At 48.7% G+C, this 21,028-nt stretch overlaps 1 protein-coding gene and 1 long non-coding RNA gene across 3 annotated transcripts in view; one reads left to right on the forward strand and one right to left on the reverse strand.

The window, feature by feature from the left end:
• Window positions 1-6,367: 6,367 nt before the first annotated feature.
• PLB1 (phospholipase B1) overlaps window positions 6,368-21,028 on the reverse strand; it is a 133,890-nt gene continuing 119,229 nt past the window's right edge. Inside the window, exons 53-59 of the mRNA XM_036335004.1 lie at window positions 19,663-19,725; window positions 18,695-18,789; window positions 17,289-17,370; window positions 16,254-16,358; window positions 15,465-15,560; window positions 9,002-9,076; window positions 6,368-7,621 (exon numbers count right to left, since the gene is read on the reverse strand). Coding sequence (XP_036190897.1) covers window positions 7,418-7,621; window positions 9,002-9,076; window positions 15,465-15,560; window positions 16,254-16,358; window positions 17,289-17,370; window positions 18,695-18,789; window positions 19,663-19,725 — 720 coding nt within the window. The 3' untranslated portion in view covers window positions 6,368-7,417. The remainder of the gene's footprint in view (window positions 7,622-9,001; window positions 9,077-15,464; window positions 15,561-16,253; window positions 16,359-17,288; window positions 17,371-18,694; window positions 18,790-19,662; window positions 19,726-21,028) is intronic.
• Window positions 8,036-18,835, forward strand: LOC118669150. 2 transcript variants are annotated; one of them, XR_004971898.1, is made up of 4 exons: window positions 8,036-8,394; window positions 9,597-9,873; window positions 15,194-15,243; window positions 17,135-18,835. It is a non-coding gene; the product is annotated as an uncharacterized LOC118669150 (long non-coding RNA). The 2 variants fall into 2 exon arrangements; XR_004971897.1 differs by having other exon boundaries at window positions 8,044-8,389.

The raw sequence follows: 21,028 nt of genomic DNA on the forward strand, positions 1-21,028 counted from the left end.
AGGATGAATTACGCATTTTTTATCAATAGACAACAGTTTCAAACTTGCTGACCCTTTCTAGTATGACAGCTGTTTTTCAGTATTATGTCACCTAGTAAATATTAGAGAGGAAAAACAAACAAAACCTCACTCCGTGGAAAAGAAGTAATTGCTTTTTGAAACTAAGTTGTATAGAGCAATGTTCAATGGTGCTTTTTAAAAACAAAGGTTAGGGAGGGAATTGATGTTGAAAACAGATGCTTTGGAATGTTGCCACTGTTCTGTGATTCTGTAAAAACTCTCATATCTGTAAATAAAAAGAAAACCCTAAGACGTAAATTTTAAAACCTGTTTTTAAAATCTCAAAAGGAAGAGTGTCAGTGGGGTTTGAACCCATTTGTGCAAAATGGGACATCTTCCAATGAGTTTGCTAAAAAATAAAAAATAAAGATTGAAACCAGGGAGAAGGGCCTTTTATTAGTGTTCAACAGAAATCTTTGTATAACTGAATGACAGTCATGATTTAGTTAACACAACCAACAAGGTATCTTCTGTTTGGAGCTACCCATGTTTGCAAGGAATCTTTTTTTTTTTTTTTTTTTTTTTAACTATGACAACTTTTGAAAGCAAGTGTGCAAACAAAATTAATATGAAACCAGAATCCTTATGTTACAAAGCTTTAAATCAAGATTTTAAATGGCAATGAAACACATTCAATAAAAACGCTCTTCCCCCTCAAATATTATTACTATTTTAACGAGAGCAAAACTTCATTTCAGCCTTATTTGGTTCTTTAACAGCTTCTATTTTTGTAGTGTTTTGTGGTTTATATATTGGTACAGTTGTATGTATAAATTTATAAGTAAATATCTCTATGTTGGGCTCTACATGCTAAAGCTATTTGCTGATATGGATGCATAATCAAAAAAGCATGGCGAGCACCACAGCAGACTGTAAAACCTTTGGGGTGACCTGTGTCCCCCAGCGATGTTTCCTGGTGGCTTACACAGGACACGTGGTAATGAGGCTCAGCTCCGTAGGCTGATTGGCTGACTGAGGGACTGAATGAATGAAGACACCTATTGATCAAAATGTTCCGTTATAGAAACAACCTAAATATAAACTCAGCGGGCGGGGGGGGGGGGGGGAGGGTGGAGGGGGAGGGGGGCGAAGGGGGGAGAAAGACTGAATAAATAAGTAAGCATTTGGCTGAGTAACAAAAGGCTCCTTGGTTTTCTTATTTCATTTGATTGCTTGTCTGGATAACATCAATAGTTGCTAAATGTATTGAGTGTCCACTCTGCCAGGCGGTGCTCTGGGCGGCACACCCAGGCGCTCCCGCATTCTCACAGCAGCCTTGTGGGATGAGACATAAACCATCGCCTGTGCTGTTTCACAGGCACCTGTGCCTCCTTCTAGAAGGTGGGCTGCCCTGGGAGCAGCTCTGGAAACTGCTCATGTTTCCTTGTCTCCAGGGGACTTTAGACCCTCAGAGATCCTGATCACGTCTCCTGCTGGGAAAAATGCGTTACAAAAATAGAAGCGGAGAAGAAAGGTTGAAATCGAACCTCCACACATAATGATATTATCTACTGGTCAGAGGAGATACGCTCTGAGCTATTTTTCCAATAAGTGGAAAAAAACAAAGCTGCCCTGCAGACCTCCCTTTGGGCATGGCCTCCGAGGCTCCGCCACAGGGCCCAGGGCACCTTCCTCTGGGGGGAGTAGGGGGGTGGTTGACCCCCTTGGTCCACTCCTTTCCTCTCCCCGCAGAAAGGGACATGGGTTTGGTCACTTAGCTCTGGAGAGTGCAGAGTACTAAATGGTCTACCAGTGGTCGGCAAACTGCGGCTCGCAAGCCACATGCGGCTCTTTGGCCTCTTGAGTGTGGCTCTTCCTAAGCCTTAGGAGTACCCTAATTAAGTTAATAATAATGTACCTACCTATATAGTTTAAGCTTAAAAAATTTGGCTCTCAAAAGAAATTTCAATCGTTGTACTGTTGATGTTTGGCTCTGTTAACTAATGAGTTTGCTGACCACTGGCTAGGCGGCCAGCTTTGTGGGTGTGTCCTGTGAGGGGCTCACACGGGCCCTACGCATGGTTACTGCTCTCTGTCACTGTCTTAAAATTCTTAATAATTTTTCAGCAAAGGGTCCTGTATTTTAATTTTGTACTGGATCCCGCAAATGGGAGAGCCGGTCCTGTGTCCAGGCCAGATTGGGGTAGTCCTGGGGAGGGCGGGCTTGGGGAACTTATCCCAACTACAATTGTGGACCCAGGCCCATTTCCACCTTTGAAATCAGGTTTAGAAATACACTTAAAGCCAGTCTCCGCTCTGTTACAGCCCCCTGGCAGAGTGGACAGAGAAAGCAGCCGCCTTCCAGCTGATTTGGGGGTCAGGTAGTGAAAGCCTGCCCTCGTGTCCTGGGCCTTGAAATGTTCCCTGTGTTCAGGGCCCACCCGAGAAAACAGCGCTTGAGAGGCGGCTGCTCCATCAGCCTTTTCCATAGCCTTTGGGATATCAGTAAAGACAGACAATTCAGAGTTGAATTGAATAATGCTCAGAAGGGAGCAGTCAGAGGCACGTCCTGTCACTGCACTGGTCACCTCTGAGGCTGGGACCAAGGGAGGGGTCTCCTCTTAGGTACTAGTGCGAGGCTGAGCCTTTGCTAAAAGGCCAATAGTCTTACTCCAGGCTCAGGTTGAGAATGGCTGGAGAACCAGCGTAGACATGCACTGCAGGGCCGGGGAGCAGGACTCCTGGACACACTCTCAGCCCGGGCTGCACAACAGGAGGTTCCAATCATTACAGCTCCCACTCATCAAGCACCTCCTCCGCCAGACCCCGTTCAAACATTTTCCCATTTAATGCGCTAACAGCTTTGTAAGGTAGACATCATCCCTGTTTCATTCCAGTTGAAGGAATAGGGTCATTTAAGATGAGGATCCCTTTTTGCTCCTTTCTGATCCCCAGCTCCCCGGTCAGTGTGGATTCTCCAAGCGTGGCACCTGGTGGTGCTTGAGACTTTAATTGATCACAAATAACGAAATTCAAATCCCGAACATGTCCACGTGGACTATATTGAGGGCAGCCTCCATTTCCCCTCCTCCCTCTTGCCTCCCCCACACCCTCTTCTGCTCCCCCAGTACCGTGTGAAAGCTGATGGCAGATGCTTGTGGCTGGAGGCTGCACCAGGGCCAAGAGGGATGGACTCTGGGCCTCTCTGGGAGGACACACAGTGTCAGCTGCCAGGACAGTGGAAGCACGCTTACAGTGACAAGTCTTCTGACCATCACACAGAGATCCAGGGGGTGCACCCTTCCGCGGCCTGCTTCAGCGGAAGCCCAGTGAGCTCTTGATGCTGCTCGCAAGTTCCTTGTTGCTAAGGAGCTGGGCCTCACCTGGCCAGCTCCCAGGACACTGGGTCCGGAGCCAACTGGATTCGGGGCCTGCCCTGAAGAGTGTGTCTCTGTCTCCTTGCCCAGGTCAACTTTGACTCATATTTACTTCACTTTGGTGGCTTTGTAATGAACACTTACAAAGATTTGTATGTGGCCCTTGAGAACAGCTTTTCTATCAGGGCCAGGGAAGTGGGGATTTTCCTGGGGATGTCCTCTGGCTTCAGGGCCTCAAAGAGCCCCTTGCAACTGGCCACTCAATAAATAAACAACCTAATTTAGCTTGGCTCTTGTATAAACCATCTTCCTTCATTCTTTGAACTTTAAAAATATGATGAGATATATGTATAGGAAAAGCCTAAAATATATATGCATCAACTTAAAGGAAGTTACCAAGCAAGATCTTGTGAATCCAACATCCATGTTAGAAATAGCAACGCTAGTATCTTAGAAGCCTTCCGCACACCCCCTCTCAAATGCAGTGCCCTCCTTCTCTCAAAGGTCTAACTTTACTGATTTTTATGGTAATTGTCACATTAATTTCCTTTACTACCTTCACTATCTAGCTCCTTTTTAAAATGGAATCAGACTTCATGAAACCTTTGTCAAACTTTCTTCTTTTAACATTAGATGTAAGATTCACCCAAGTTGATAAATGAAACTGTAGTGATTCATTTTTCACTGATGCATCGGTGTGTTAATATACCCTAAGGTATTTCCCAATCCACTCATGATGGACATTGATTTCATCATTTCTACCTTTTGTGATTTTATGAACATGGCCATGAATATGCTTGCACCCGCCTCCCTAGAGAGACATATTTGCAAATGTTTCTTTGAGAACTATTACCTGGGAATAGAATTACTGGATGGTTGGTTCCTACTTCAATTTTACCAGTTAAAAAAATATATATCCTGAGATTTTAAAAATTTTCTTAAAATTTTAAAAGATATGTTCTCTTGTTATTTTAAAAATAATTTAAAAAATCATTTTCTTGATTTTTAAAAAGTTAAAAGCATGACTCTCATATAATACAGAAAGAACACATGTCAGAGACTTTTTAACTCAGTAATTAATGAGGGAATGATTAAGATGGTGAAGTTTGGTTCGAAGAATCTGAGGAGTGGAGATTTGCAGGTAGTTGGTCAAAGGAATGCTGAAATAATGTTGCTTATGGACACAGAACCGGTGAATGTCCCATAGGACATTAACTGTAACTGGTACAACTAATCTTGAGGTTATCTTTCCCACTGGTCAGAAATCCACTGGTCAACATGTCTGAGTTCTAATCAAATAGTAAACAGCAAAGTCTAACAGTATATTCTAGATAACGAAATAGCTCTTAGATGAGCTTGTGGAACAAGGACACTACAGGGCAAATGGTCACTTTCCTGTCTTTCCAAGTTTTGGATGTTTTTTTTCTTAACACTGTCCTTTGTTTCCAAGTTTATGGTGAGGATCAAATGAGAATATGCTGGAATGCTTTGTAAAACTGTAGGTGCCAAATATTGTTTCATTATTATGGCTGTTTTACAAAGCCCCTTCAATAACCACTGATGTGGGAAGGAAGTTAAGTACTGAATACCCATCCTTTAAACTGTTGTTTTTTATCTCAGTTCTTACAAAAAGACTGAAAAGGCACAGAATCTGCTTTAGTTTCCCTGTCTGTAAGATTGAGCTAATAGTAGGGTGTACCTCCCTGGGCTTTGTGGGAATCGATGAGTAATGCAGACTTACCGCTAAAAACAATGCCTGGTGTACAGTAAATACACAGGAAATACTGCTTCACTAAATACTTACTCTGTTATATCTCCCGAAGTTTAATTTTCTTTAATACCAATATATTTGATTTTTAGAAGTTCTATTTGATTCTTAGTTCTTTCATAAATCTTCCCTTTTTTGGGGGAAAAATAATGCCTTATTCTTATCTCGTGTTTTAAATTCCTCATCTTTAATCTTTCTAAGCAAACGTATAGTTTGTCTTCAATCCTGTTATAAGACTGTTACGTAACATGTGGGTCTAATCTTGCCATTTGTTTTGTCTACTGATTCTCACAGGGATTGTATCTTCATTTTTTTTCTAATTAAAAGATTTGCCTGCTGTTGAAACTCCACATATATTCTAGTAAAATAAATGGTAGTCCCTTCCATTAATTTTTAAAATAATAGCTTTTAACTAGAGATGACTGAGTTCTTTAGACCAATCGAAACAGAGGAACTCATGGTGCCATCCTAGCCTTGTGAAGACAATGTCCTCTTTTTTTATAGACTTTTATTTTGTACCATGTTTATCTGCAATTTGGCCCAATTCACTGCTGGAATCGTCTGTTTTATGCTTTGGGATTTTCCCCTTCCCTGGATACTAGTTTCCATTTCGATGAATGTCCCATTATGTAATGAAAGTATAACTCGGGGCCAGTTACCTCTCCTCTGAGTCTTGGTTGTCTTTTCTGTAAAAAGGAGATGACAATAGGGATGTAGAAATTTTAATTATTGTGCACCATGGGGCCTATCACAGTGTAAGCCCTCTGTCAACTCTTATTGGCATTATTTTTCTTTGTACCTGTTTTGCAAAAGTGATAAGATGATGACCCTTCACAAGAGGAAGGCAGGCATTCTTCATCCATCCATTATTGCTCCATCCCCACACCTGTCTCCGGACCTCTCCTCTTCCCCTGCAGTCTGAACACTATCTCAACTCCCCACAGAGGAGAAAAGAACTCATTTCCAGGTGTGCAGTATTTTAGAGCATTTTTTACATGTGTTTCTTGTTTTCCAGCAGTGCTGTGAGGCAGGCAAAATGGGTTCTCTGAGTCCACTTTTATAGACGAATCTGAGAGACTGGGGCTCAGGCTGCTGATGGGGTGTGCTCTATAGGTCACACATTCAAATGGTGTAACTGAGGTTCTAACTCACATTCTCTGTCATGCCATGCTATGTGATCGGAGATATATGGAGATATACTTAGAATGCAGATGATAACGGATTCATTTTGTTTGCTTTTTAATGAGGTGAAATTCACAGGACTTACAATTAACCATTTTAAAGGGAAGAAGTCAGTAGCATTTAGTGCATTCACAATGTTGCGCAACCACCCCTCCTAGTTTCAAAACTTTTCATCATCCCCTCCCTGGGTTTTTGTGCAAAATCAAAGGAATAATCTTAGAAAGACATCCAGCTCAGGGCTTGCCCTGGTAGGGGCCTGTGTTGTCAGACACTCCAGCTCTCTCTCAGCAACCTGGTAATGTAGAAAGAGGACATCATTCCGAAATTTAGTCCCTTGAGTAAACCAGGTTGAGGATATGTAAGGCATTCATGTCCCAATCCTTTAATTTTTTTAAATGGCATTTTCAAAATTGCCCTTTTTCAGGAAACTTTTCCCAAGGAACTATCCTAGTCTTGAGAGCAATGGGATGCGTTTACCCGTCAACACCGCAGCGTTGAATTGCACTGTCTCAGAGCTTCTTGTCTCTTGAAGGAGTTTGTCTCCTTGGCCAGGAACCTCACAGCCTTGGAGGTACCACAGTGCTCTATGTTGTTCTGGGTACAAAACTGGTGCGCAGCAGGTATGTGTTGGACTGTAATGGACGGTGGCCAGGCAGCTCCCGAATTCTAGCCAGCACCCGGTGACCAATGTCCTCCCCACATTCTAAGTAGTGGGTTTGGGGACTGAGGAGCTGCTCCTCCAGTGCTGGCTGGAGCCCGATAGGGGTCGGTCTGGTTGGGGTTGGCCATCACTTGGGCAGCTCTGGCTGAGATGACAGGAAAGGCCCTAGCTCCCACACCTGCATTACATGACAGATGGAAGGCAAGAGCTTCAAGCAGGTTAACCCAAGAACAGAATGGCTTTGGCCTTCATTTAAATTTGCGAATTCGAGGAGCATCGGCCCCAGGGCTCAGTCAGTCAGGAAGGTCCTTTTGGCTTCCTACATCACCAGGTGTGGAAGCAAGTGCGCTCTGTGGTGGCTGAGGTAGAGGGCTGGGGAAGAGCGTGTGGCTGGGGCTTCTAGGATGAGCATCCATGCGGCTGGTGGGTCTACAATCTCACAGTGTCCAGGCTTATTGGAGGATCTTCCTTTTGGCGGCTTCTCATGGCTCTCCAAGCCATCACCACGCCGACGCCAACTGCAAGGCCACCTCCTGCCGCCACTGGCACGGCCCAGGGGAGCACGTTGGGGCCTTCTTCAGCCTGGTTTTGGAGTAGCTGACTATTCCTCAGGGTGTGGAGGTAAGGGCTCTCCTGCGGAGGAGGAGAGGGTCAGGGGTTGGGGCCTCTGAAAACCATCCAGCTGCCCACCTTGGGCTCTTTGGGTCCCGTGCTGGAGAGGCTACCACAGCCTTGCACATGTCCCCAGCTCATGGTCTGCAAAGCTCCTCCATCTCACTGTGCCCAGGTCTCCTGGAGGAGGGTGTCCAAAGTGGGCAGCACCCAGCTACAACCTTCTGTGTGTCTCACCAGCATCTCCTTTCCTGTCCGCCCGATTGTGAAAAATTGGGAACCGACAGGTGACCAATGAATGTCTTGGGGGAGACCCCAACTCTTTCTATTAAGCCACTACTGGACCACTATTCCCATCCTCCCCTCCAGGGGTGCTGGGGGAGCAGAGAAGGTCAGTGTGGAAGGACAGCTGGTTCTGCAGTCGATTGGAGAACCAGAATGAGAAGGGACGGGAGAGGAGGTGCTTGGGCCTGCCTCCCTGGGTCCCTCCTCCCTTTCAGCGAACACGAACTGAGTGTCTGTTGCGGGAGCCATGTGCTAGGGGAGCTGTGAGAGTGCCCGAGGGCTAAGATGGGACTTCTCTCATTGCCCAGGTAGGAGACAAGACATGTTGAGAAGCGATCACATCACGAAGGAGCCTTTCAGTGTCTTAGGAGCAGTGTAAACAGAAGAGAGGCCAAGGCAGGTGCAGGGACAGTAGCCCAGACAGGGCCTGAAGGATGTGGAGATTTTCCAGAGGCTGAGATGGCGGATGCGCCTCCAGAGGAGCAGTGACGGAACAGACAATGTGTAAGGTGCCTTTCTTTCATGGACGGTTTCATGGAGGGAAGGGTTTCAAGTAGCCTTGACAATACTGGCAGGCTGGTGTCTGGCAGTGATTATGGGATGGATGGAGAGGGGAGAGAGGAGAGCTGGGGAGCAAGTTCGGGACTTTGCCAGTGGTCCAGGTAAAGGCAGTAAGGGCCTGGAAAAGGCCGTGGTGGAAAGGGAAGAGGTGGATTGCAGGCTCCCAGAACAGACACGGTGTCTTATTCCTCTTTGCCGCCCAACCCCCGCAGCCCTAGTGGCATGCCTGGCTTGGGAGAGCTCCTCCGCCTGGTTTAAGACAGAGCATGACTCAGACCCCTCAGGGTAGAGGGTGACTCAAGCTTCTGCCAGTCCTGCCTGCCTCCCCTGAGTGCCTCTTGCTTTCTCCGCCCCTCACCCATGGCTGCCCGCACTCTGAGGGGCTGCAAGGTGTCTGGGACAATGCGGAGAGGCGAGATGTGAGAATGGTGGCAGTGAAGGAAGTGCACGATGCCAAAGCCTCCCAGGGGATTTGTGTGTCTCCCGGTGGCTATATCGCCCCCACCCCCACCCCAGACACCTGTCCCACGCTGGGCAGGTGGGACCTTTACTCACAGGAGAGGGACACTTGAGTTTGGTTCGGCTGTAGGTGAAGTTGTTGGAAGTCGTCTTATGGCCCACTGGTTCCAGCTGATGAGAGAAAGGAAATTCTGATTCCTCTGAAGCTGGGAGACTACTCTGTCGGGAGGGGTCTCCCACACCAGACTCTTTCTCTTTGCAAAACTGAAACCAGCTAAGAAGCAAGACCCACAGCAGATACCAGCAGCCCAGGGGCCAGAGCTGGACCTGACTCTCCCTCACAGAGTGACAGGCCCACCAGAGCAGGGTGGGCCCCCGAGTCTGTGTCCTGGATTTACTGAGGCCCAAGAGAGACTGACCGGTCCAGAGGCCACATTGAGTGGAAGTCAGGGCCCAGCACCTCCATTTCCTGCTTCCCTTGCGGGTGGCTGTGATCACAGACATTCTGCATTTTCAGTTTATAAAATGGTGATCATCGTATTTACCAACTTCTTTAAGTGTGTGAGGCTAGTCAACTTCAGGAAAACTTGGCAAACACATTGGTTACCATGACACCATTACTATACTCGGCTTGTCAACCTTAAGAAATTGGGTTTTCTCACTTGAGCATCTTTGTATGTTTTCTTCATAGATAAAAAGGTTTACTCACAACATTTCTGGGAGCAACTGTGGTTCAGAGAGGTTCTCCTGAATACTTTTGACCCTGGGACCCTCTGAGGATGAGCTGCAAGCTGCTGGACCTCTTCCTCCCAGCACCTTCAGCCAGTGGCCTGCCCCCTGACATGTAGCCAGTCCCAAGGATGAACACCTATTCGAACTGTCCTGAACTTCTGGCCTCCACGATCTGATCATCTGTCCCTGCCTGTTCCTGACCTGCGCAGCTCCTGACTCCAGGTATTGCCTATGAGGTAAGTGGAAGTACTCTGTGCCAGCTAATGACCACACCTGGCTCATGGTCTTGATTTTTGTTGTTGACTTAAAGCCTTTATACCTGTTCCTTAGCAACACAGTTAGAGGAGGAAGGGCTGCCCTGGCGCCCGCATGGTGACTGGACAGAGCACAGCAGGGTCATCCGCTGGGGTCCTGGCTCTGCTGATAACGGCCTGTAGGAGGCTAGGCTGGCTCCTGAACTGTCCCAAGGTTAGGGGCAGGTCATTAAACCCTGTTCTGACAAATCCACATTGGGTTGTTGTGAGCATCAGATGAAAAGATGAAATGAAAGCACGTGTGAGCAGAAGGCAACTTACATATACAGTATAAGAGAGTGTTATTTCTACTTAGTGCTATTGTAATGGAACCACCTGGTGAGAGACGAATGCTGAAGGCCAGGTTGGATGATTCCCAATGATGTCCCAGGGACCCAGGAACTAAGTGGTGCAGAGGAAGGTAGTGACGATTTGGGTTTGGTGATTGAGTTTCTCCCTTTTTACTGGTTCCCTGCTATCAGAGCACAAACTATTCTGTCTCCCATCATTTAACTGCCCTCCCCTTGACCCCACATCCCCTCCAGCGACCTCTGCCATTACTTCTCATAACTCTAGGGAGAGTTGTTTGTAATCACTGGCTGTACTTCCTGGTCTCCCCTTTTCTCTGACACCCATTCCAATGGGTCTCCAGTCTCCTCATTGGCTGAAGCTCTGTCAGAGTCACCAATGGCCCCTGCATTGCCAGGTCCAATGGTCACCTTTTTGTGTGTGTCCTTGTCTTGTTTGACTTTTCAGCAGCATTTGTCAAAGTTGATGCCTCCCTTTCAAGCCACTCACTTATCTGGCTCCCTGGAGATCATGCTCTACTTGTTTCCTTCCCTCTCCCCCTCCTCATCTTCCTCTATTGCTGGTATCAAAGGTTGGAATGAATGTCCTAGGGCTTAACAGTTGGTCCTATACTCTTTCCCACCTATTATTTCTCTAGGGCTCTCAGTTAAACCTGTGGTTTTGAATACCACCTCTATGCTAATGACACCCACATTTTCCCCCCTAAATCTCCCTCCCTGACCGACTCCCTGAGCGCCAGACTCAGGTATTTAATAGCTTACCTGATAACACCAGGTGAGTATCTGGAAGGCATCACTAACTTACCACGTCCAACAAAGAACTTGGAGTTTTCCCCGCCAATCCTTCTTCCTTCTACCACCTCAACCATCCACTCAATTTCCTTAACCTCAAACTAAGGAGTCATCCTTTATTCCTCTTTTTCCTCATCCATCAGTCACTCTAAAACACTCTCTCCTCCTCCATGCTACCACCCTGATTCCAGCCAGCTTCATCTCCCACCTGGACTCCAGCAGCCCCTTAATGGTCTTTCCAATTCCACGCTTGCTTCCTGCTAGTCCATCGCTACTCAACAGCCAGAGGGTAAATGGGTTCATACGGCTGGAGAGCCATCCAAGGACCAGGCCCTGCTCACCTCTCTGACCCTGCTCCCTCCCTCCAGTTACACTGGCCTTTATGTTCTCAGAAGCTTCAAGCTCATCCCTGATTCCAGGCCTGCACAGGTCCTACCCCCTCTGCCTGGAGCAGTTTGGCCCAGCCCTCTGCATGCCTGGCAGCCTCTCTCAGTTCACAGGCCACTTCTACAGTGAGGCCTGCTTCTCACCCACCATTACTCTCTCTCATAGTTCCCTGCTTAATTTTTTTTTTAAGCCCTGAATGTGGTCAGAAATTACCTTGTTCGTTCGTTTGTTTGTTATTTGTCTGTTCCCAACTAGACTGTAGGCTCCATGAGAAGAGGGCCATTCTTTCTTTTTGATTGCTGCGTGCCCAGCGCGTGGAGCAGTGCCCACCACATATGGTGCCCAATAACTGGTGATTGAGTGAGTGGGTGGGTGGAGCAGAGATTGGAGTGGAGAAGTGCAGGGGCAGGAGGCCTGGGGCTAGCCACACAAACGGGGCTGTTTTTCCTAGAACCCATCTTTCTGAAGCCATATGCACCGATGAAGAGCCAAATGACAGGTCGGGGCCAGGGTACAGTGGGGTCGGGTGGGCCTCTAGACTGCTCTGGGGACTCAGAGAGGCTTCCTGTGGGAGCTGGCACCGGAGTTGAGTGGTGAGGTGGGTAAGAAGCAGGTTGGAAGGACAGTCTGGGGTAAGGGGTGAGTGACAGCACACACTCGGAGGCAGAGACAGCATGGGCGGCGCAGGAAACTTCACTCCTTATTAGAGTGCCAAGTGCAAATCTGAGGGTGGAGCAGCTGCCAGATAGGTTGACTGGGGTCAGGTCCCAGAAGGCCTGGTGTCTGGTGCTAAGGGGCCTGGCCTCTCCTTTGGGGAGGGTGGGCCTTGGGAATTTGAAAGCAGGGTGTGTGGCTTGGTCAGAATTTCATTTCTGCAGACTTCTGTGGTGAATACATCTCAGGCAGTGGTTTGCAAACCCTGTATAATAATGCCACCTGGGGAGCTTTTAAAATATACTAAACCCAGGTGCCATCCAAGACTAAGTCAAAATTTCTGGGGATGAGGCCCAGAAACGTTTGTTTTATTTTAAGCAAATTTTTCAATGAGGCTAACATACATATAGAAACAAGTACAAACCATAAGCGAGCAGCTGATAAATTGTGATGAAGTGAACATACCCACGTAAACAGCATCCAGCTTAAGGAACAGAATTATCACCAGAACCCTGGGTCCCTCTGCCACCCTCTTCCGGTATAATTCACCCCCAATAAGGCCATATATTGATTTGCTTGTTGAAGTTTGACTAGCGCTGCTGGGAAAAGTCTGCGTGCATCTGCGGTGGACCATGCGTTCCTTTCTGATGGGCATATACCCAGGGGTGGAACTGTTGGGTCACAGGGAATCCATATGTGCAAAGTGGTTGCAGGCAAACATTGTGTTTAAAGTCTCCAGATGATTCTACTCTGCAGCCAGAGCTGAGAATTGCCGTTTTAAGGGCTGTAAGCCTGGAGACAGGGCTGCCATCATGAGGCTAGGCTGTCCCCCAGCGCCTGGGGAGATGCACACAGTAGCTGGTGAGGGGGTGGGGGGTGGTGGTGGTGGGGAGGGGGCATTTCAACACTGCTGGCTAGGCATCAGAAAAAAATAAGGAGAAACTTTATAAGAAGACAAAAGAATAAAAAGGAGGAGAAGAACACGTCCTGCTATTGCTAATGTTTTTGCAAACGTCTCTGGAAGCAGCCTAACTGTTAAGAGAGGAGGGGCAGGAGATGAAGAGTCTAAAGTGTGTTTGCTGCACAGTAGGGTACCCTGGGATCACCGGCCAAAGCCTGCAGACACTATGTCATAGGACTCTAATTATGAGACATGAATTCACCGGGTACATATGAGCTTATCTGGCTGGGCGTGGGAAGGCCAAGTGGTGCTGTGTCCAGAACGCTAGGCAACTAGACCTGGGTTTCAACCCCTGCTCTGCCACTAACTGGCTGTGTGATCCTGGGCAAATTGCTTCACGTCTCTGTGTTTTAATTATAGGGCATTCTGGCCAGATGACCTCTACGAGCCTGTTATTTATTTTATGTCACTCTAGGGGTGAAATTCCAGTAAGAAAATACTCTGAAAAGTTGGTGTGATGCAATAGCTTTATATCTGAGAAGGCTTTGGATGAAAACACTGGACTATATAATTATTTCCCAAAATTATATAGCAAAGGGTAAGATATTCTTAGATGATTTTAGTCCAGCTTTACTTTGTTGTTTTTTAAATTCGAAGTATGGCTGGGACAATGATGGGAGGGGAGCCAAGGGCAGTCTTGTATTGTTATCTATATGGCTCCACGGCAGTGTGTACCTTTTGTTTTCAGATCTAAACCCCTCCCAGTTGCCTTTATGTATAAAAACCTCTCACCTGGGTGAATGGGGAGAACTGCTTTGGAAGAGGCCAGAACTACATCCTTAATTCATGCAGAAAGAGACCAATGGGCCCTGTCATTTTTGAGTCATCAAGCCCTAGGAGACTCCTGGCATTAGGCAGGCTCAGAACGCCACCAGGAAATGCTGGGAAGGAAAGGCTAAGGGCTTAGCATTCTGAGCCCTTCTTGGAATCCCCTGAGATCTCAGGGGGATAAATAGGATCCTGCATAGAAACCCATTCTTGGGGGCGGGGGGATGTTAAAAGGAATGAAGTCACATGACTCAGCCACTGAAGGACAACTGGACTTCGATTCATTTCTTTCATAGATTTTTGTTTTAGACTGCACACACTTGGATTAAAACAGTTACCGTGTGGAGGCTGAGTGGGAAGGAACCACAAGATGTTCTGGCTGAAATTCAGAGTCCTGGGCTGAGAGAATGATGAAAGAGTTAGGAGTGGGCAGAATGTGATGTCAGCAGATAGAAAACAAAAGTAGAGGAAGGCTGAGTCTGCAGTGAAGTAGGCCAAGGATAAAACCAGCTTACGTGCTGTTCTGAGGAGAGGAGATGGTGTAGCTAAGGGAAAAGTCAATATTGTGAGTCAGCCAAGTGAGATACTGGGCCTATTGGGTGAGTTGACAGGTGTGGGAATGTTTGCACAGTGGTGGTTGGCAGGGACACAGCGGGCCTAAACGGCGGTAAAAGGAGCAGGAGTGCAGTCTGTTCAGTCACCATGGGAGGAATGAGGGAACATGCATGTGGGGGTGGAGATTGGGTTACCCACTGAGATTAGAGCAAAAGAAGCCAGAGGACTGGAAAGGCATTTCGTGGCTCTGTGCAAATGTAGCTGCTTGTCCAGTAGTGAGTAGCCAGCCATACAGGGCAGGGGCCAGGCCAGGGGTTCCTGTGGCCCCTGGGCTGGATGCTCATTGTACAAGGTCCCCTTTACCACCTTAAGAAAGGATGGGAAGCCCTGACCGGTTTGGCTCAGTGGATAGAGCGTCGGCCTGGGGACTGAAGAGTCCCGGGTTCGATTCCGGTCAAGGGCATGTACCTTGGTTGCGGGCACATTCCCAGTGGGGGTTGTGCAGGAGGCAGCTGATCGATGTTTCTCTCTCATCTGATGTTTCCAACTCTCTATCCCTCTACCTTCCTCTCTGTAAAAAATCAATAAAATATATATAAAAAAATAAAAAACATTTATAAAAAAAAAAAAGAAAAAGAAAGGATGGGAATAGGTGGCAACCTGGGGAAACAGACTGGGTGGCTCTTTTCTCTTTGCTGTTTAAAGAAATAAGGGTTGGGAATGTGTTGAGACTGGAGTGATGCGGCTGACATTGGTTGAATGTTAATTATCGGGCTGAGTGCTGTTTTCACATCACCTCCAATTTCTGAGATCTGTCTCATTTTCATTGTTTTTACAGATGATGATACAGATGGCCAGAGAGAGAGATCATTTGCCCAAGGTCACACGGTAAGGGGTTGAAACCGTTGTTTTTATCTAGTCTACCTGATTACAAAGTTATCCCCCCACAGTACTAGGGCATTACTGAAAGAATCAGATCTGTCAGGGCAAATACGTGTGCTACCCTATGAGCTTTGGGGAGAAAGGTGCTATGGCAGCCAGTAGGCTTTTGTTGTCGACATCCTGGGGTGGCCCTCTTTGACGGAGCCCACCAGGCCCCAGGCACTCACCATGTTGTTCCAGAGCGCAATGGCCATCTCGGCATGCCCGCGTTCTGAGAAGTGGAAACAGTCTTCGGAGAAGAAGGTGAGGTCAGCTCCTCCTCTCTGTGACCAAAGGCAAGGGCATTATCTTCCTGGGACAAGGGCACCACTACCCGCCCCCACCCACCTCGCAGGCAGCCGGGGCATATCTCCTTTTATTCTTTCAACTCTGCTGATAACTGGCTCAGATATTGATGAAGAAATTCCCCAATTTTTAAATTTTTATTTTTTTTAAACAGACATGCATGATAGCCACCCACAGTCCATCCTTTTCCTTGAGCATCCCTGCCCTAATGGCTGACAAAGAATAACATATTTAGGAAGATTTCCATTCTATCCCAATCCAGCAAATAGCAGGGCCAGGCCTCAGGAGCTTGGTCAATGTTGAGTTTATCCGTTTCTTTCCAAATGAATCTAGGTTCTAATCATACTCAAAAAAAGGTGAAGGGGAAACAGAAAAACCCACGTAGAGAAGAAAATATACCGTCTAAGACAGTGGTTCTCAACCTTCTGGCCCTTTAAATACAGTTCCTCATGTTGTGACCCAACCATAACATTATTTTCATTGCTACTTCATCACTGTAATGTTGCTACTGTTATGAATTGCAATGGAAATATCTGATATGCAGGATGGTCTTAGGCGACCCCTGTGAAAGGGTCGTTCGACCGCCAAAGGGGTCGCGACCCACAGGTTGAGAACCACTGGTCTAAGATAGGGCCCCACACATGTGCCTCCTAGAAATGCCTGCAGCTTACCTCGTTCAGGGGGACAAGGGTGTTTTGGAAGAAAGGCTGCACGACCACCGTGAAGTCCTCACGCTGCAGGTACTGGTGCCAGTAGGAGAACCTGGAGACACCACTCTGAGGACGAGAGAGGCTGCTCAACCCTCCTGACCTGGACAGACAGGGTCTAGCCTTGGGCTGGTCATGATGGAGGCCAACCCACCTTAGGCAAAGGGGACTTGAAGGGGCTGCTCTAGGGTGCAGGCAGGAGTACCACCCAATTCAACCCTGAAGTTTCTGCAAGGCTGGGCAGACTGCTTGGGCCAAAGGCCTCCCCTGCATGAAGAGGTGAACTATAACATGGGCTCCAGTCCAATGCCTGCTCCAGCAAGTGCTTGTGAACTTAGGGGATGAGTGTCCATAGTTTTTGGATTTAAAAACTATGGACTCTAAAAGAGACTTGATATTCTCATTCTTAAGGAGCTTATAATCCAACTGGGAAAATGAGACAAGATGTAAAAAAACCATGAGCAGCAGGTAGGGCCAGTGAAGTACAGGTTGCAGTTGATGAGGGGCGATAGCTGAGGGTGAAGTTGCTCATGGGAAGCAGCTTAGAAGAGGTAAGATGACATGCCCTGTGCATGAGATGGGTAAGTTGCAGAAAAGCTCAGAGTGGCTATGTCAGTGGAGGGGACAGTAAGTTGGGTGGGGCTAAGCCTTATGTTCTTAGGAAGGGAGAAAGACCAACAGGCAGTAAATGCTCTCCTCCTCCTCAGGGGGGGGGGTGGCAGCCATCACATGACGTCTACTCTGGGAGCCCAGTGCTGCTCCACCCTCAGGGCTGACCCAGGACTGGGAGGTGGGAGTTCTCTCAGCTTCCCTTCTGAGATTTCTCATTCCCCCTCTCCCCCCAGCTTCTCCCCCCTGGATAAATATTTCAGGGGCTGTGACCTGCCTATAGCAGCACTTGCTTTCAGGAAAGCCCTGCTGAACACATGACTTTGGATCCTTGCTCTGGAGTAAAGGTGCCTCTCACCTGGGGCAGGAAGAGAAGGAGTGCAGATTTACCTGAAAGTTCCAGTTCACCTTCTTCAGTTCTTGCATTTCTGGGGAGTTCTCCTGGAAGCGTCTGAAGCAAGTGCAGTTGCTCCTATAAGGCAAGGAGTCCTATGGAGAAGCTCCCTGGGGGCAGCCTGGCTCTGGGCCCCTGGGAGGCTGACCCCCACCCAGAGGAAGCTGCTGCCCACAGGGGCCTGGACCCTGTGCTGCCTCATATGAGAAGGTGATGACATACAGGTGCCTCCACAACACAGCCTTGCTGACTCATGGACCCAGGTCACAGAACGGAACCTCAAGGTCCAGCAGGTATTTGTTGAGAGAGAAGGTGGAAGAGTTGGCACCTGATGCCTGGGTCTCCGTGTGGACAGGCCGCCCATTCCCCATGGCTGCTCCTTCCCAAGCTTGTGGCTTCTGTGGTTTGTCCAGAGAATGACCAGATAGGGAGCGGGATGGAGTTGGGTGAGGACGGCCATGATGGCCCAGTCCCTCTCCTTTATGTTCCTGAGGCCTCCCTTCTCTATCTCCAGCTGCTTGGGACTCTCCCTCAGAGCTCCAGAGTGGGGAGTCTCTTGAGAAGCTAGGGCGGGTCAAGGTGGAATGTAAGACCGCCTTGCTGGAGGAGCCCGCCATACCCCCAACTATTGGCCACTCCACCCGGGGGGCTAGGTTCCTATCAATAATGGAACTAGTTTGTCATCTTCCCACCAAATCCATTTGACCCCAGATAGGATCCTTCAACCCCCTACAGAATCTCCTCCCCATAGCAAAACTCCGGGAGACCCTCTGGCCTCAGAAGATGGCAACTCCCTGCCAGGGTAACCGCTGAGCTTTAAATAAATTCTAGCCCCCAACAGAAGTTCTCATCTTGCAGTGGCCTCAAGGACAGCCATCTGAAGGACATTATAAAGCCTACTGTTTCCTGAGTGCCTGCCCCACTGGGGCAGTACTTGTCATGCTCTGCCTCTAGACTTCCCATCTACTTTGTAAGGACATTTTACAGGTGAGAAGTGGAAAGCACAGAGAGGGTGAGGTGGTTTGGGCAAGCTCCCACAGGTCCTAAATGGCAGAGCCAGGATCTGAGGCCAGGTATAGCTCATGGCCCTCTGCTGCCTCTCAAACACAGAGCAACTCGCTGGAGCTGGAGTTTGGAATTGTTGGCAATTCAGGAGGCTTTAAGGACCATTTGGTCTGTCTGTCTCACTTCACAGAAAAGCACACTGAGGTCCTGAGAAAGGAAGTGACATGTATACAGTCGGCATTCAATAATGTAGAGGCCTTTCCAAGTGATTTTGCAAGTCCCTGGCTAGTTGCCCGCTAGATAGGACTGACTTCTCTGTGCAATGGTCTCACTGTTGGCGTTTGTGAGCCCTGCTCCCCAGGGTGCCCTCACCCTGGGACCGGGACTGTGTACTTACTGAGCTGCCAGTGGCATGTCACATTTCCCGCCTTGGCCCTGGTGTAGGCTGCTCAGCTCCATGACCTCCACCACATTGACAAAAGCCCTTGGAAGCTGTGGGAGCAGAGGGGCGGGTTTCATTAGTCCCCAGGCAGTTGGTTGGGGGGGGGAGTGGGGGGATGTGGGAGGGGCAGGGCACTGATGATTACTGGAATGAGCCTAAGGCAGTGGTTCTCAACCTTCCTAATGCCATGACCCTTTAATACAGTTCCTCATGTTGTGGTGACCCCCAACCATAAAATTATTTTCGTTGCTACTTCATAACTGTAATTTTGCTACTGTTATGAATCGTCATGTAAATATCTGATATGCAGGATGTATTTTCATTGTTACAAATGGAACATAATTAAAGCATAGTGATTAATCACAAAAACAATATGTAATTATATATGTGTTTTCTGATGGTCTTAGGACCCCTGTGAAAGGGTTGTTCGACCCCCAAAGGGGTCGAAACCCACAGGTTGAGAACCGCTGGCCTAAGGGCTCATCTACAAGCCAACTTCTCTCTCCCCACTTGTACCAATAAAGAAACAGCCTCAGAGGGGAAATATGACTCGTATTCATCTCAGTGAACCTCCTCTATCGGCCCCACTTTCTACATTGAGAAACTGAGATCCAGAGAAGTCACGTTGCTGGTAAGCCACACCCGCTGGCTGCAACAAGGCCAACGGGCTTCAGAGGCAAGCTCTTTGCCACCAGCAACGCAGCCTGATCCGGTCAGAATGCCCCCGCAGAGGAGCCGGCGGCTGCCTCTCCCATGCCACCCAGCGTCCCGGTGCCTGCTCGCAGTGGGGCTCTGCTCAGCATGCATCTCCCCGAACAGAACAAACTTGCCTACATGCACCCTGGGAGCGGCCCCAGGGAACGAGCAGGCAGGAGGTTACCAGCAGGAAAGGGGACCCAGAATGTGCTGCTGCTCTGTCCTACCTCATAGAGGATGTCCAGGGCCTGTTGGATGTGCCGAACATATTCCCTGGCTGAATGGGCCTCCTGTGAAGAAAGAAGGGCTCTCCTCAGCCCTGGGCGCTCCTCAGAGGAGGAGAGTGGTCTGTTCCCAGCCGAGAAGGCCCTGGGCGCCCGGGATGGTGGCAGAGTGGATTTGCACAGGGGCTTGGATGGCACTGGACCGACTAGAAGCCCAGCTCTCATTGCTGGTGGACAGGGTCTCTGTTAGACACCATGAATCATCCCCACTGCACCCCACTCCGTGGCATCTCAAACCCACAGGCAGCCCCTGGCAGTGCTGGGCCTGCCACTCCTCCAGACCTTTCCATCACTGGCCTCGTTCTTCTCCAACCATATGGCCATGCTGGCCCCATGGGCTCCCCCTAACTCCTACGGTCCTTTGTGGGCTCCTCTGACCCATCTTCCGACTGAAGCTGGTTAAGCCCCTTCCTAGTTAGTCTTGTGGGCTGGCAGTCAGGTCCTTTTCACAAAAATACTCTCAGTATAAACCTGCTTACACAAGGGACAGGCATTCTGGGGCTAGTGGAGGCATTTTCCTGTCCCAAGTCCCCACAGGTGGCTCTGAGGTCACTTCTGGCTTTCTGGACCCTGTTGAGTCCAAGATGCAGTGACATTTCAATCCCCCCGGGGCAGTGTCACTGCCTCCAGGGTCTGCGCAGTCAGGCCGAGAACAGGGGGGCGGGGGGGGGGGGGCGAGCCTGGAAGAGCGAGACCCGTGTGGGGTAGGAATTCTCATGCAGCCTCCGGTGGTGTCTCTGAGCCACAAGGAATGATGAATGCCTTCTCCCCCTGCCTGTGCCTGTCAAGCATTCTACCAGGACCTCTGAGTAATGGCAGCTGTCTTTTTCTGGCCAAATAAAATACAGGATGTCCTCAACTTAGAACAAGATGTATTCCAAAAGTTACAACTTCCCAAGGTTTGTAAGTCTGGACCCGTTTCCGCACAGAAACAACGTTAGGCACAGGGGTGGTTCCCAGGCCGGCAGGCTGAGGTTGGTTAACTCATGATGTCCCTGAAGTGCAGCAAGCCTTCCTATCGGGACGGGTTCAGTTTCAGCCAGCCCAGGTATGACATGGTTTCAGCTCCCCTGCACCCCCTCCACCCCCACGAAAAACACCAACAAACAGGGCAGAGACTGCAAGCAGGTGGGGGGTGGGTCTCACAAGTTACCCACTGGCTACCAGAAATCAGTGTGTGTGCATTACAGAGGCCACCCCATCAGCAGTGCCCAGCATGGGTGCTTCTAGACTCTTCTGGAATCAGACCAATGAAGCTGGTCTCCGAGGGGCCTCCCGCAGTGGGAAAGGCCAGGCCTTATGGGGCATG

This window comes from Myotis myotis, unplaced genomic scaffold (genome assembly GCF_014108235.1).
Source record: "Myotis myotis isolate mMyoMyo1 unplaced genomic scaffold, mMyoMyo1.p scaffold_m19_p_14, whole genome shotgun sequence".
Taxonomy (NCBI): domain Eukaryota; kingdom Metazoa; phylum Chordata; class Mammalia; order Chiroptera; family Vespertilionidae; genus Myotis; species Myotis myotis.